At 39.2% G+C, this 13082-nt stretch overlaps 1 protein-coding gene across 1 annotated transcript; it reads left to right on the plus strand.

Moving 5' to 3' along the window:
* Window positions 1-410: 410 nt before the first annotated feature.
* RRAS2 (RAS related 2) lies at window positions 411-12782 on the plus strand. Its single transcript, XM_018076122.2, has 5 exons — window positions 411-522; window positions 1286-1388; window positions 2784-2892; window positions 10728-10846; window positions 11312-12782. Exons 2-5 carry the CDS (start codon window positions 1321-1323, stop codon window positions 11397-11399), a joined length of 384 nt encoding a protein of 127 aa, XP_017931611.1. The 5' UTR covers window positions 411-522; window positions 1286-1320; the 3' UTR covers window positions 11400-12782.
* The last annotated feature ends 300 nt before the right edge of the window (window positions 12783-13082 follow it).

The raw sequence follows: 13082 nt of genomic DNA on the forward strand, positions 1-13082 counted from the left end.
AGAAATTACTGTCTCTGGAAACAGGGGGAAGAAATCCTGGAAACTTTTGAGAATTCCAAAGAACTTCTAAACCCTACCAGAAGTTCAGAGAAACTTAGTTATGAGAGACTTTCAGTTTCTAGGGGCTCTAAGGTTTCTCGTAACTAAGTTTCTAGGGATTCCTGCGGAGCTACCACTAATGTCTAGAAAATGCTAGAAATCCTGTGGGAATCCAGTAAACTCAGTGACTCTGCTAGTAATTTCTATGATTTACAAGCGTTTACTAGGAATAGGAAAGCCATTATCAGCTATCTTTGGATAAAGTGTCAAATGGTTGTATGTGAATAAACATGCAAATTTTCCCTAAGCTGTCAAGCGTAGAGTTTTAGCATCTTCCTTGGTAAGTGTCCTTTTATGTGCTTGTCTAACACAGAAACTTGTTTTCTTTTCTGCAGTCCTACTTTGTTACGGATTATGACCCAACGATCGAAGACTCCTACACCAAGCAATGTGTGATAGACGAGAGAGCTGCACGCTTGGACAGTAAGTAGCCCAGCTAAAGTTCAGTCTAAACAACCTGGAGCTATCGATGCCTGTGTTTATATCTGCAGGCATCAAATGAAATTACAGCTCAACAACTGCTCAGCATGTGTTTTGGTTTTTGTTTTTTTTTTATGTAAGTGTGTGGCTGATAAAAGCTGCCTGGCTTTGTTTTATTGATGAGACACCCAGGGTTTGAAGTGCTTCTGCCCTATGTGTAAGGATCACTCTTTGAATCTGATACTGTTTGAAGCCATAGTGCCCACAAAACTAGGAGAGTTTATATAACTCCTGGTAGTTACCTGGGTGACATGGTGGAGTGAAAAAACACATCTCTAGGCTGGTGGAGTAAAAAAACACACCTCTGGGCTGTTGTGTGCTGTGTCTCCCAAGTGCAATAGGAGCACTTTGCTTTAAAAGTTTCAGTTCTCCCTTGTCAGTGATTTCTTTGAGGACAAACCAACAACCCTCCCAAACCTCATCTGCTGTATCTTTAAGCAGTTTTCAGGTGTTTCAGCTGGTCATGAATTAGCAGAAGTCCTCAAATTTTTTGTTGTTCAATGTGTTTGGTACGTCTTGAATTGTTCAATCAGTGCAAAAACTTGTTGGGAATATTAGCAAAAAATCCAGAGTATCTGTGAAAAGTGGTTTCTGTTTAGCTATGATGTACAGGAGGGGCTCTAAATAATGGCTTATTAGGAGGGGTTTTTTTTTCTCAGTCTATAAGAACATAAAATGTAGTAATCCATATTTTTCTTGTGTTCAGTTCTGGATACAGCAGGACAAGAAGAATTTGGAGCGATGCGTGAACAGTACATGAGGACAGGGGAGGGTTTTCTGCTTGTTTTCTCAGTCACAGATAGAGGAAGGTAAGCCTGATGTCAAGTTGTTAAGACAAACAAGTCATAATTATTCTCAAATTATCCATAATTGAAATAAATAGAAGCATTAAGTATGCATTCACTCTTAGGTGCTAGGTGTGACAATCTTTCAGCACTTGTGACAACCAATTTTGAACCAGTCACTTATTGAAAGTGTCTCTCTTTCAACAGAGGACTTGGAAACAAGCACAAAAAAATGACAGCTCTATTCAAGAACTTTATTACAGTCCAGAATACAAAGTTTTCTGGGATTGACTGGTATTTGTGGTATTCATCCCCTTGCCATGTGCAAAATCAAGTACCTGGATCTGGGTTTCTGGATGGGTGTATCCAGTTTAGGGTATGTCTCTGCACTCCTCTGCAGGCAGTGCTCACTCTGCTTGCTCCCATGAATTGACTGAATGGCTACAGAGTGGAAATGAAACATATCTTCTTAGAAGTTCCTGGGGAGCTATGCTTAGTGGCACACCTTCCTTCTAATTCACCTTAGGATGAAGTGTCTGGCTACCTCATTTTTTTTAATGTGACTTTCTTACTGATGATCATCTTGCTTTTAAATTTTAATTGGCAAATCTAAGTGTAAATGTCTTCAGATCATATGCCTGGCATTAAATATAGTGCCTGGGAAGGCTCCAAAGGGATGTGATTGTCTGCAAGCACCTGTGCTGAAGCTCCTTATGTAGCTATGTAGCTTTAACAGTGTTCAGTTGAAAGCAGTGATTTCTTTCTTTAGTCTCCAAAAATCCTTGTTTAGGCCAAAATTAGCTTGTTTAATATACTGTCCTGGAAGAAGCTTTCTACTTTGTTGCCCTTTCCTTAAACACTTCTGGAGTATTCATTACTGCTTGAACAGCATCAGTACCTGGTATAACTTAGTCGATAACCGGAAAGCTTTCTGATCATTTAGCCCTGCCATTTTTCTGTTTTTGAAGAAATAAAACTTTCCATCTTTGATCCCCCCAAATTCCTAGAAGTAGCTATGGATGTTTCCAGCTGAAATATTGCTCAGCAGGGTCTCTAGGCTGTAGTTTGAATATTCTAGCTAGAGTTGAACTCCGAAGTCAGTATTTGTAGAATGGACTGTGGTTGCTTGATTCTCTGGCCTCTGGGTAGAGGGGCACAGTAAGCGTTCTGCTCACCCTGCAGCCACACCTAAACCCAGTGCATAGCAGGCTTTTAACTTGAGGATTTTTTTAGTTTGAGTGTTGAATGGTTCTCTAACTGGTCATGCTGTGACAGCAGACCCTGGAGTGCCTGCAGCTGTCTGTGCTTGTGTGTCATGGCAGGGCAAGTCCAAATAGGTGACTCATCATTTCTGAACTTTTGCAGAACCTGGGAATCTGTGAATTAGTACACTGATGCTCTACTTTTGTTCTTTTACAGTTTTGAAGAAATTTATAAGTTTCAGAGACAAATCCTTAGAGTGAAAGATCGTGATGAGTTTCCTATGATTTTAGTTGGCAATAAAGCAGATTTGGACCACCAAAGACAGGTAATTCATTTGCTATTACTACTCACTTTTTTCCAGGAACTCTACAGTTTTCCTCCCAAAGCCAGAATGGGAACACACAAATGAAAAAAGTCATATCATTCCCCACAAACTAACTCCAATGCAAGAAATTACACTCGGGTTTCGTACTTGAAGAATCTTAAAAGCATGATGGCATTCTACATACAGCACATCTTCTCTCTGACTCAGTGGGGTTATGTTGAGACCAAATATATTCACGGAGTTGAGAGCTTTCTGTCATGACTTGATTACTCAGGCATGAACGTGTCTAATTCCTCCGTTCTGTTACTCACCACCGCGCTGTGCCAAGCAGAGTGCGTTCCAGCACCAGCTCCAGCAATCCTTGGACTTCAGTGCCCTTGCTTTTACCTTTCACTGCTGTTATGGATAAATTAGTAGCTGTTCACTGTTTTCTCTTTGGCCACTTGTCTTCTGTGTAACTGACTTAATGCTTTAAAAGTTGGAAGTACAGCAACGCAGTTACTTCTTGTACTTATGTGCCTTCAGATTAAAGTTTTGAAACTAGTAGATTTCATCCTCACCTCTAGTTGTAAGACAGCTGAAAAGATTTAGTTAAAGAAGGATCTTTAAATGTGTGTTCTCTATTTGCTGTTGATTTTTAATGGATCAAATGAATTTGAGCTGAAATGAAAATAATCTTACTATAGCAGCAGGAAAGGAACAGATGTCAAACTTCTATTTTCTTCAACAGTTTATTTGAGAAGCTTAATATTTTCTCCTGAGACAGTAAGATGACATCTAAAGCTTGTTAGCAAACACATGATTTTTTTTTCCCTGAGAGTAAACTAAATATTACTAAAATTGCTGTAATTATTTTAAGAGTTACACAAGGAAAACATAGATTCAAACAATCAGATATTCTTAGAGTTGTATACCTGGACGTGGCTTAGTTTCTGCCCACAAGTGCTCACACAGATTCTTGTTCTTTGCTGAATAAAATCTTTTCTCTGTCGAAAAGCAGTTACAAAATAGACTTACATTAAATAATGTTAACGAGTTCAGTGAGTTAGTACATTGTTGAACGAATTTCTTGAATACTACATAAAACATTTAGTACAAAAAAAATTCCTTTTGAGTATAGCTCCTTGACTGTCACAGCCTCTTTATCCCAAAACCGGTGTGGAAACATCATGATAAAATTAAAACCTATGCTGAAAGATACTGACTTGAAAAAAGTTTTCGCAGAAGTAGCTCACAAATTCATCAGAAGTAACTTTATGTACTCACACGTGCACTGAACTATCAGCCTGTCCCTGAGGCAGAAGTGAAACTTTCATTCTTCAGTTACCATCGTGCCCCCATCAAAATTCCCAGATTTAACCCAAGTCCTGAAACATGCGTACTTTATCTCATGCACAAATGTTGGCATGGAGACCATGTAGGTGAAACTGAACTATCTGCTAATTGTAATTGCTGAAGAACAGATGCTTTGGGAGGGAAATAACATCATTGCTGTCAGCCCCAGTTCTCAGAGGATACCTGCAAATGTAGTTGGTAATCTGTAGATCCCTTTCTAGAAACAGTTACAAACTTTGTTCTCTGTCTTCCGCCCTCCTAATGTTTTTAAACCACTTCTGTTTCTCCCTTGAAGGCAGAAAGGTGCCCATCACCTGTTCTACTATCCCTCTCTCCCTGGTTCCTGCTGATTTTTCAGTTGACAGTGGGCTGGTACACATTCAAGCTCTAAGCAGCTGTTTTCAAATTGCTTAGCTTTGCAGTTTTGCTGCTTATATCTGAACACAAAAGCATATGTCGCCAAAATCTCCTTTTGCTTTTTATGGCTATAATAATTACCTTAATTGATTAGATGCTGATGAGCATTGCTTTTGGGGCTATCACTCGCCATTTATATGCCAGTTGGTGGATTTGTCACTCCTATCATAAGCTGGGGCTTATACAGATGTAGATGAAAAAAACAGTTCTAGGTTTGCTGAAACAGCTCCTTATATGTTCTTAACTCTTCTCTGCCCCTTCCCCATCACTTGGTGTGTTTCAGTTGGGCTGAAGTCAGTGTGAAGGAATGGTTTGGGGATGCTGAGCTGACATAATTGTTCTCCAAAAGGGAGAGGCTCCCCTCCCTCTTGACTTCACATTCCCATTCCTTCCTTTGCTGGCCTTAGCTCTCACTTGAAGCGCTTTGAGTTGAATCATCTCTCTGGAAGGGGAGTAAAACAGATGAGCAGGAATGACTTCCTGGGACCTATGTGAGCTAAATCAGCTTGCAGAAAGAATTGAGTGCCAGCACTGTAAGCATGGGAAGGGGTGGGACTGTGGCTTGCAGCAAAGCAGGGAGGAGTTGGGGTGGGGGTAAGAAAGTGAGACCTCGCCTTTTGGCAGCACCAAGCAGTTAGATGTTATCAGCTGAATGTTAAATGCAGCCAGAGTCTCCATTTCATCTGTGGGGTTGTTTCTGCTCCATCATGTGAACTCTTGACGCAGGAATCCAGTCAGTGAGTGGGACCAGCTCGCTGATCTGACTGAAAATTAGTCCTGCCACCGTGTCTCCCCAAGTAAGGCGAAAGGTCATACTTCTCTGGCTACAGGTTTGCTGTGCAGGCAGTTGTGATGGGAGGTCTTGGAGCAAAGGCTTGCCTAGGAGTTCTGGGGTGAGTGGGAAGTGTGGGATGTCCCCAGGCTGCAACTTGTAGGCAAAACCAGGAGAAAGACTAGTCCTTTGCGTTTTTGCATTTTCAGTCTGGTGGTCTTTGAGGCCTCACTTGGGTTACATCAAAAACCTGTTCAACCAGGCTGGTGTTACACTGTGCTCCTTTTACTCATCTGGTTCTACAGGATGCTGTCCTTCTCTCTGAACTTGTTTAATCCTAGATGTACATTTTTTTCAGCTTCAGAATTTAAGTAGCATTTTTAGAAATTCAGGAAACTGGGTATCAAAACTGCTCGTACTGAGCATCTGCCTGCTCTTTGTGGAAAACAGGAGGTAGACTAGTGAAACACATGCTACCTCAGAGAGACTAAAACTAAGTTCAAGAAAGTAATTTAATGTGTGTTTGGATTGGCAGATGATACTCAATAGAACCAACAGATCTTCGCAGAGCCCAGAAGAGTTAAATGTATACAGTAGTTCTGGATGTCTCAAGGGTCTGACCACACCTTTATCCAAGTAACTGTGTGTTGAGGTTGAACAGAGTACTGTCTTTGTGACACCATAAATCTGGAAGCTAATGAGGCGTAACTAATCATCCTTGTGTGGTGGCAGCTGTTTCTCAGGAAATACATGAACTGGGTTGTACAGCAGAAGTGCACAAACAATTGTGTGATCTTGATGAATTGTTGGGGCTTACCAAAGATATAGTCTAAAATAGTGGTGACTCTTATATACCATAGGCAAACTCACAAGTGTTTTTGGAAGAAGAGACGTGAAAGAATAAGTTTGAAATAGTGATTTAATTATGGAAATAACTGCATAGATAAATGGAGTTAAGCATCCTTCTTGTGATTTTTGTCTCTCAATGTCCACAGGTTAGGGTGACAAAGAAAAATGAGTCGTTAGAGGACAAGCAAACATAATTCTATAGAATGTATGATAAGGAATGAAGCTGCTAGTGTTTCCAAATTCCCCAGTCAGTCACAGATTGCTGACTGTGAAACCAGAATTGAAACACCATCTCTCGTTGCTCACACTGTGTAGCAGTCTTTCTCTTAAATGGGTTAATTCTGTACAACTCGACACTGGATGTTTCTACAGTAAGATAATTCAGTAGAGTACCAGATGTTTTAATAATAACCACTACTGTTGGAGGAGTAGACTTGTCAGTGCAGGATATATATTTTTTTTTTTTTTTAGATAACTGCTAGCTTAAACTGGGTCAAGTCTGATCATTCCCCAGATGGCAGGGTTTCAAGAAAAATCCAAGTTGCAACAGGAAAGTGCTTGGGTTTCATTAAATGTTGGTTCTTGCTTTTGCATCATGACTGAACTAACACAGTGACCTAGTGCTGAGATCATCTCTGCTGCTAGATTCTTTTAAAGCAAGGTTTTAAAGAGAGGTCCATGGGTCTTCAGTTTATGCGTGGAGAGATGATGAGCAAATGTGGTGATCCCAGGCAAGCAGCCTCATGCCTTGACCTTGACTGGCAGCAGCCTAAGTGCTGGCAAACCGGCAGTTTAATGTGTTGGGTTTGCAAACTCACTGCTTCACAAATAGCTTGGCCTGAGGTGGCTTATTTCAGGGACTGGACCAGTACAGGGACCTGGGTGGTGGCCTATTCAAAGTCATTAACATTTTGTTTTGGCCTTTCTTTTATCTATTGTTTTCTTATATGAAAGTGTGATACCTTCTTGCCAGTGGTGGGACATTAGGTCATGCATAGCAACACCTCTGTGCTCACAGATGGATCAGACCTTCAGGTCCTCCCGTGGCTTGTGTGATTTGAACTTTATAGATAATGAGCAGCTGGGCATCTGATTTAGTATCCGAACACAGCAAGGAGTCTGAGTGTGTGTCAGTGCTTCATAACCACAATTTGCATGTGCCAGAGTGACCTTTGTTAGGAGAATGTGGGCAAACCGGAATTAGTGGATAGTGAGCTACCCCTGCAGGAAAATGTTATGGCAGCCCACCGTAAGCATGAACCAGCAGCACCTGTGGGTGGGCTGGTGAGGCAGAAAATCAGGATGACAAATACACTCTTCAGGAGCAATGGAGCAGGAATGGGCAATGTTTCTGTGCCGAGAACACGGTAGGGTGAACACAAGGTGGTAGAAATGGATTCCTTTCAGACTTGAGGAAACACTTAGCTGCTGCCTGCTGACAGGGGTATGACGTGTCCCTTAGTCTCGTGTAAGTGCCCAAACAAAAGACAGATGCAGTGTTAGGTTAGGCAGCCTTGCAGAGTTGCTTTAGGTGGAGGAAACATAGAAACTTCAGAAATTAATTTCCGTATTTCTGACAGATATCAAATACAATAGTGAAGAGAGATGGCCATATGTTCACAGGATTCTTGTGCAGATACTCAAATGGAAACTGCTTCAGAAAGAGGAATGATAACTTAGAGAAGTGAAGAATAGGCTTTTCCGTGTTTGACTTGCTCATATCTTCTGTAATGGGTTTTAATTTGAGAAACTTTTACTAAATGACTGAACACTGTGAGTGATACCTAAAAAACTTGCAATAAAATATCTTATAGCAAAAAGGATAAGCATTGAGTGATTCTCATTCGTATTCAGCCCTAAGCTTGCTAAAACTGCAGAACCAAGACACACAGATGTACACACAGTTACTACCATAAAATCTGTGGTTCTCTTTACTTCTGTCAAAATAACATACAGCCCTCTTGGAGGAAAAAGGATTTAGTTTTTATTTTGCTGGTGATGTTAAATAAGCTGTCCCATCACACTTACTGAAAAACATGTCATGTTACAGGATTGTTGTACTTGAGAAGGGACAACAAAAAGATAAAAATTCATGATTTTATTTTCAAGCATTTCTTTGTTTGTACTTACATTTCCCTCAGCTTTGAAGATGGAACTGGTATCTTCTGGCCTCTAATTTACAACTTGGGCACTGCAAATGTTTCTGTAGTGTTTCCAAACCAAATATTTTTTTAAACTGACTTTGAGGTCACAAAAATTGACCACAAGCTACTTGACAATATACTTGTAAGATTGACAAAAAGATTGTTTTCGAATTAAGCAGTTACTGATATTCTAGTAAATACAACAAGGACTTTAATGTATTTATAATATTTTAAATGCAGAATATTGTCGAAGTGTAGCTTGACTTTATTGCAGTGTCAGTTTGACTTGTACCTATTATGTGCGTTAGATACAACAGTGAAGAAATTGGTAACCACATATGTTTAAAGACTGAGTTCAGTTTCTCCTCAGGACTGTACATTCCTTGCCAATTATTTATTTTTATTAGACTTCAACCTCTCACTTTCTGGGACTACGATAAACTATGCAGGGATGAAGAAAAGTAAAAGGAGTTAGTTTTGCAAAAACAGTTATATCCATACTTAAACTTATTTGTCTGAGTGAGGCAGAGATATATAGAAGGTTCTGGAAGCTCTGATGCAAACTTTGGGACATTCTGCAGTGTCAGTGATGTGCCAGAAAACAGCTATGAATGTTTGTCAAAGTGCAACCTTCATAAGCTTTGGAATTGGGATATTTCAACATCTGGGGTTAGAGTGGAGGGTTGAAGTGGAATTGTTCTAACTAGGGGAGCACGAGTCTTATGATTCAGTTTTCAAACAGCAGTGGAGGATTGAAGAATACCAGTTGTTCTCCTTATGTGTCCTGCAGTTTAAAAGGCAGCTCCAGTGTAGTTGATCTTAGGGTTCAGTTGGTTTTGAGGGTTTGTTTTTTTGGCTTCAGCAGATGATAATAACACTGGAATAAACATAGTTCCTGTGAGTGTTTGAGATAAGCAGATGTATCCTGAATTACTCCAGCTGATGGCACAGGGTGCTGGGGGCTCCTTGTAGAGCTCCATAAGGGTTTAGAGAGAGCAGCCCTCAGTTCAGCAGGAAATATATGAATATAGTACCAGTGGGGATGGAATCAAACATGTGGAGATGAAGCATGAAGGCTCCATCTTCATGAAGGCTGTCAAACCATTGTGTAGCTGTTAGGAAATTATTTTGCAAACTAAAATGTACTTCTAGGTCTTACACTGTCGTGAATGCTGCCATTGCTTTTCTAGTCCCTTCTATTTCCATTTCTGAGTAGCTTCTTAATATAAGTGAATACTCTGAGTGCCCTTTCAAAACTCATTTAAAAATAAAACCCTCATTATTTTTGTTCTTATATCAGTCCTCTACGTGCTGGTTTAATGTTTTTCTGTGAAAGCAGTGTAATCTTTGACATTTCTTCCACTTGGCATTGTCTTGGCAAGATCTGTTGTACTTCCTTTTATCACCAAAAGCTGCCCTTTCCTCCCCGGCCCTGTGGGTGACCTTCCCGTTGAAGCCTCACGTGCCTTGCGCCACTCAGGGTGGCCTTCTGTTCTCTGACCTCTCTGCTTTCCACTTCATCCAAAAATACACAGTGATCTCCTTTGGTTTTGCCCTATGACCGACTTATTCCTCCTTTCTACAATGGTCCACTCGCTTCCTGTCTTCTGCTTCATCACTTTAAATTTTATACCAACTTCTTATGATGCTTATTATTTCCTTTGTTGTCCCAAGGAGGCAATATGTAGACAGGATTTCTTTAATATTTCTGGATTACCTGGAAGCTTCATGGATTTTTAGAGCTCTGATAATTTAAACTATGTTTAAAACTGGCTGTATTAGTACTTTGCTATGTCGTAAATAGATTTTTTTAAAGGACTTTTATAAAGATTTAGAAGCTAAACAGCAGTTGTTGTTTTAAAAGTAGTCTTTTTTTTATTTATTTCTCTAATTTAGGTGGGACAATGAGAAAGTAAATTTGGCATAGTATTCATATTTGTTAGTAATCCAGCAGATGTTGACTGAAGTACTTGCTTTAAGGAAAAGCAAGGAACTCTTGTCTGCCTGTGAAGGAAAACTAGATCTTGTGCAGAACTGAAGATGAGGCAGCTGGAGTGAGCAAAATGTCTTGGAGGGTCAGCCTTTGTCTGTTGCAGAAACTTCTTTAAAAAAAAAAAAGTCTTCACTTGCTTTTGAAAAGATACATTACGTTGATTTGTTTCCCAGTCGTATTATGTGGACAGGGTGGAAACTATACTGTGGCCTAATAAGCATTATTGTTCCAAGGAAATGGATCCTTGACATCCTTGACATGGAGTGTCTGCTGGTACAAATGTGCTTGTAGAACCCTTGAACTTAAAGCTTGATGTCTGTTACAGGTGACACAAGAGGAAGGCCAGCAGCTAGCACGGCAACTTAAAGTAACCTACATGGAAGCCTCAGCAAAAATCAGATTGAATGTAGACCAAGCTTTTCATGAACTTGTCAGAGTTATAAGGTATGATAACTTCAGACAAGATAATTAATGTCCCTATATTAACGGATAGCTACAGGAAATGTATCAAAATGCAGTGGGAAATCTGCCTGCTGTTACCTGTAAGTTTTGACCAATGCTCTCCAGTATAAAATAAATATATTCCTGTGTACTGGGAAAAATGTTTACATGAATCTAATATATATGTGAAAAATAACTTTGTCACCTTATTCTCTCAGATTTTATTGATCACCCAGTCAGTAAATGTGATAAACTAAATCAGAGATTGACCCTCTGTAAAAACTTTACTTAAAAAAAAAAAAACCAAAAGGTGAATTCAAAAACTATCACTCATTTAATCTAGTAATTTAAGGGTAAAAAGGAAGTCCATTTCCGAAAAAAGTGTAAAAAGAAAGTGTTAAATACAGTAGTTATGTTTATTTACCTGAAAATGATTCTGTGAATTTAATTTGAAATACCTATTTCCAGGAAATTTCAGGAACAAGAGTGCCCTCCTTCACCAGAGCCAACACGGAAAGAAAAAGACAAGAAAGGCTGCCATTGTGTTATTTTCTGAGAATCCCAAGAACCAAGCTATCAACTGCCAGATTATTTTTTTTTCTTTCCATCATTTTACATCACTTCTGGTATTGGTCTAGCCTTATTATGTGCATGTCCTAAAAGTGGTCACCAGAATAGCCTTAGTCCAAGAAGCTGGCAGAATAGTTCTTGAAGAAGACTCGGTCATCCTGGGGCAGACTTCAAACCAAAACACTAAGGCTGCTTCTCTAATACCACAGTTCCTTCCTTCTCTCCCTTCAGAGCTTGCACCTTGTGGAGTTTTATTCGCAAAGGAGATGAAACAAAACCGTGTAGGACAAGGTGTTGAAGTGATGCATAAGTTGTCTCTTGTGAATTAATTTATTTTTACTTCTGACATTTCATTAGCTATTTTACAGAGACCTATATTGAAGTACAGAGAATACTTTTTAAAAAGGGGGTGGATTGGCTTTTTTTTTTTTTTTGCCCTCAGTTAAATTAGACTTGAGTATTCAGCTAGCCTTAAGAAACCTACACTGAATTTCATTGTCAGCTAAAATTTTCATCTCTCGTTTATGCTGCAGTTTTATTTTGGTGGCCAAAACAGTCTACTGTATTTATTTTATGAATCCAGAACAGCTACAGGATGATTACTGCTACTATTAGGATATGGCCAAATACCTGAGCTCATTCTGGATTGAGGCATTTCAGCTTAAGAAATTTTACATTATGTTTGAAAACAAATTGTGTCTTCCTTTGTATTTCTGGGTAAGGGATTAAGGAAAACTAAATTGTAGCTGTTTTTGTTTCATGTGATATAAAATTGAATTTGATCTTTCCATTGTCAGAGATGATTAAATGTTTTTGCTATATACTTTTATACATTATTTTCTTATCAAACTAGTTAACAAGTATTTTTATATGTTTGTAAGCAAATATGCTTTCACAGCATAACTTGTGTATATGTAAAGATGAGTATTTAATTCTCACAGTTCACTTTTAACTGACAAAATGTGGGATTTGCCAAACTGTGGTAAACTACTCCTTACCTTTCCGGTTATACCCAAGAATGGCCAATTATGTGCCTGCCCAGCACACCCATAGAGTAAAATCTAGTGTTGTCTTTTAATGAATTTCAATATCCCTTACTAAAGACTGACCATTATGTGAATTATTAAACTGTAAGACTTTTAACTGATTGTTTAGTTAAACTGTGGATGGTTGTTTAATTTTGAGTTCTGTGGATTGTGTTTAAACAATTCAAGAGTATGGTCCCTGATATTGAAATACTGAGTGGTATTGCACAGTTGTCACCTTACTGAATGTGTCCAACAGTTCTTTGAAACTTGATTATTAAGCAAACCCTTGTATAACTTCAGGTGCTAGAATTAAAGATGATCTAACCATTACTGGGGGGTAAGCACACTGCCTCTTTCTGACTCTCTTCCAAAACCTGAATTTTTTTTTTTTGGGGGGGGGGGACATGGAGGTGATGGAACCTGGCTAGGGGATAGATATTCATGTCTGCACAACCTTTTCTTCAAGCTTGGAAGTAAAGAAAAGCCATTTCAATTTAAGTCATGACAGATGATAAAAGCTGATGTTTGTTTTGGCTTGGAGTATGTAGTCAGTGGTCCAATCAACAATTCATGTATATTCAGGTTATGCTCACTGTCAGGTGCTCTGCCATAAATCTGTACATGTCTCCTGAGGAAACAGG

This window comes from Manacus vitellinus, unplaced genomic scaffold, assembly GCF_001715985.3.
Source record: "Manacus vitellinus isolate BGI_N305 unplaced genomic scaffold, ASM171598v3 scaffold_30_pilon, whole genome shotgun sequence".
NCBI lineage: Eukaryota > Metazoa > Chordata > Aves > Passeriformes > Pipridae > Manacus > Manacus vitellinus.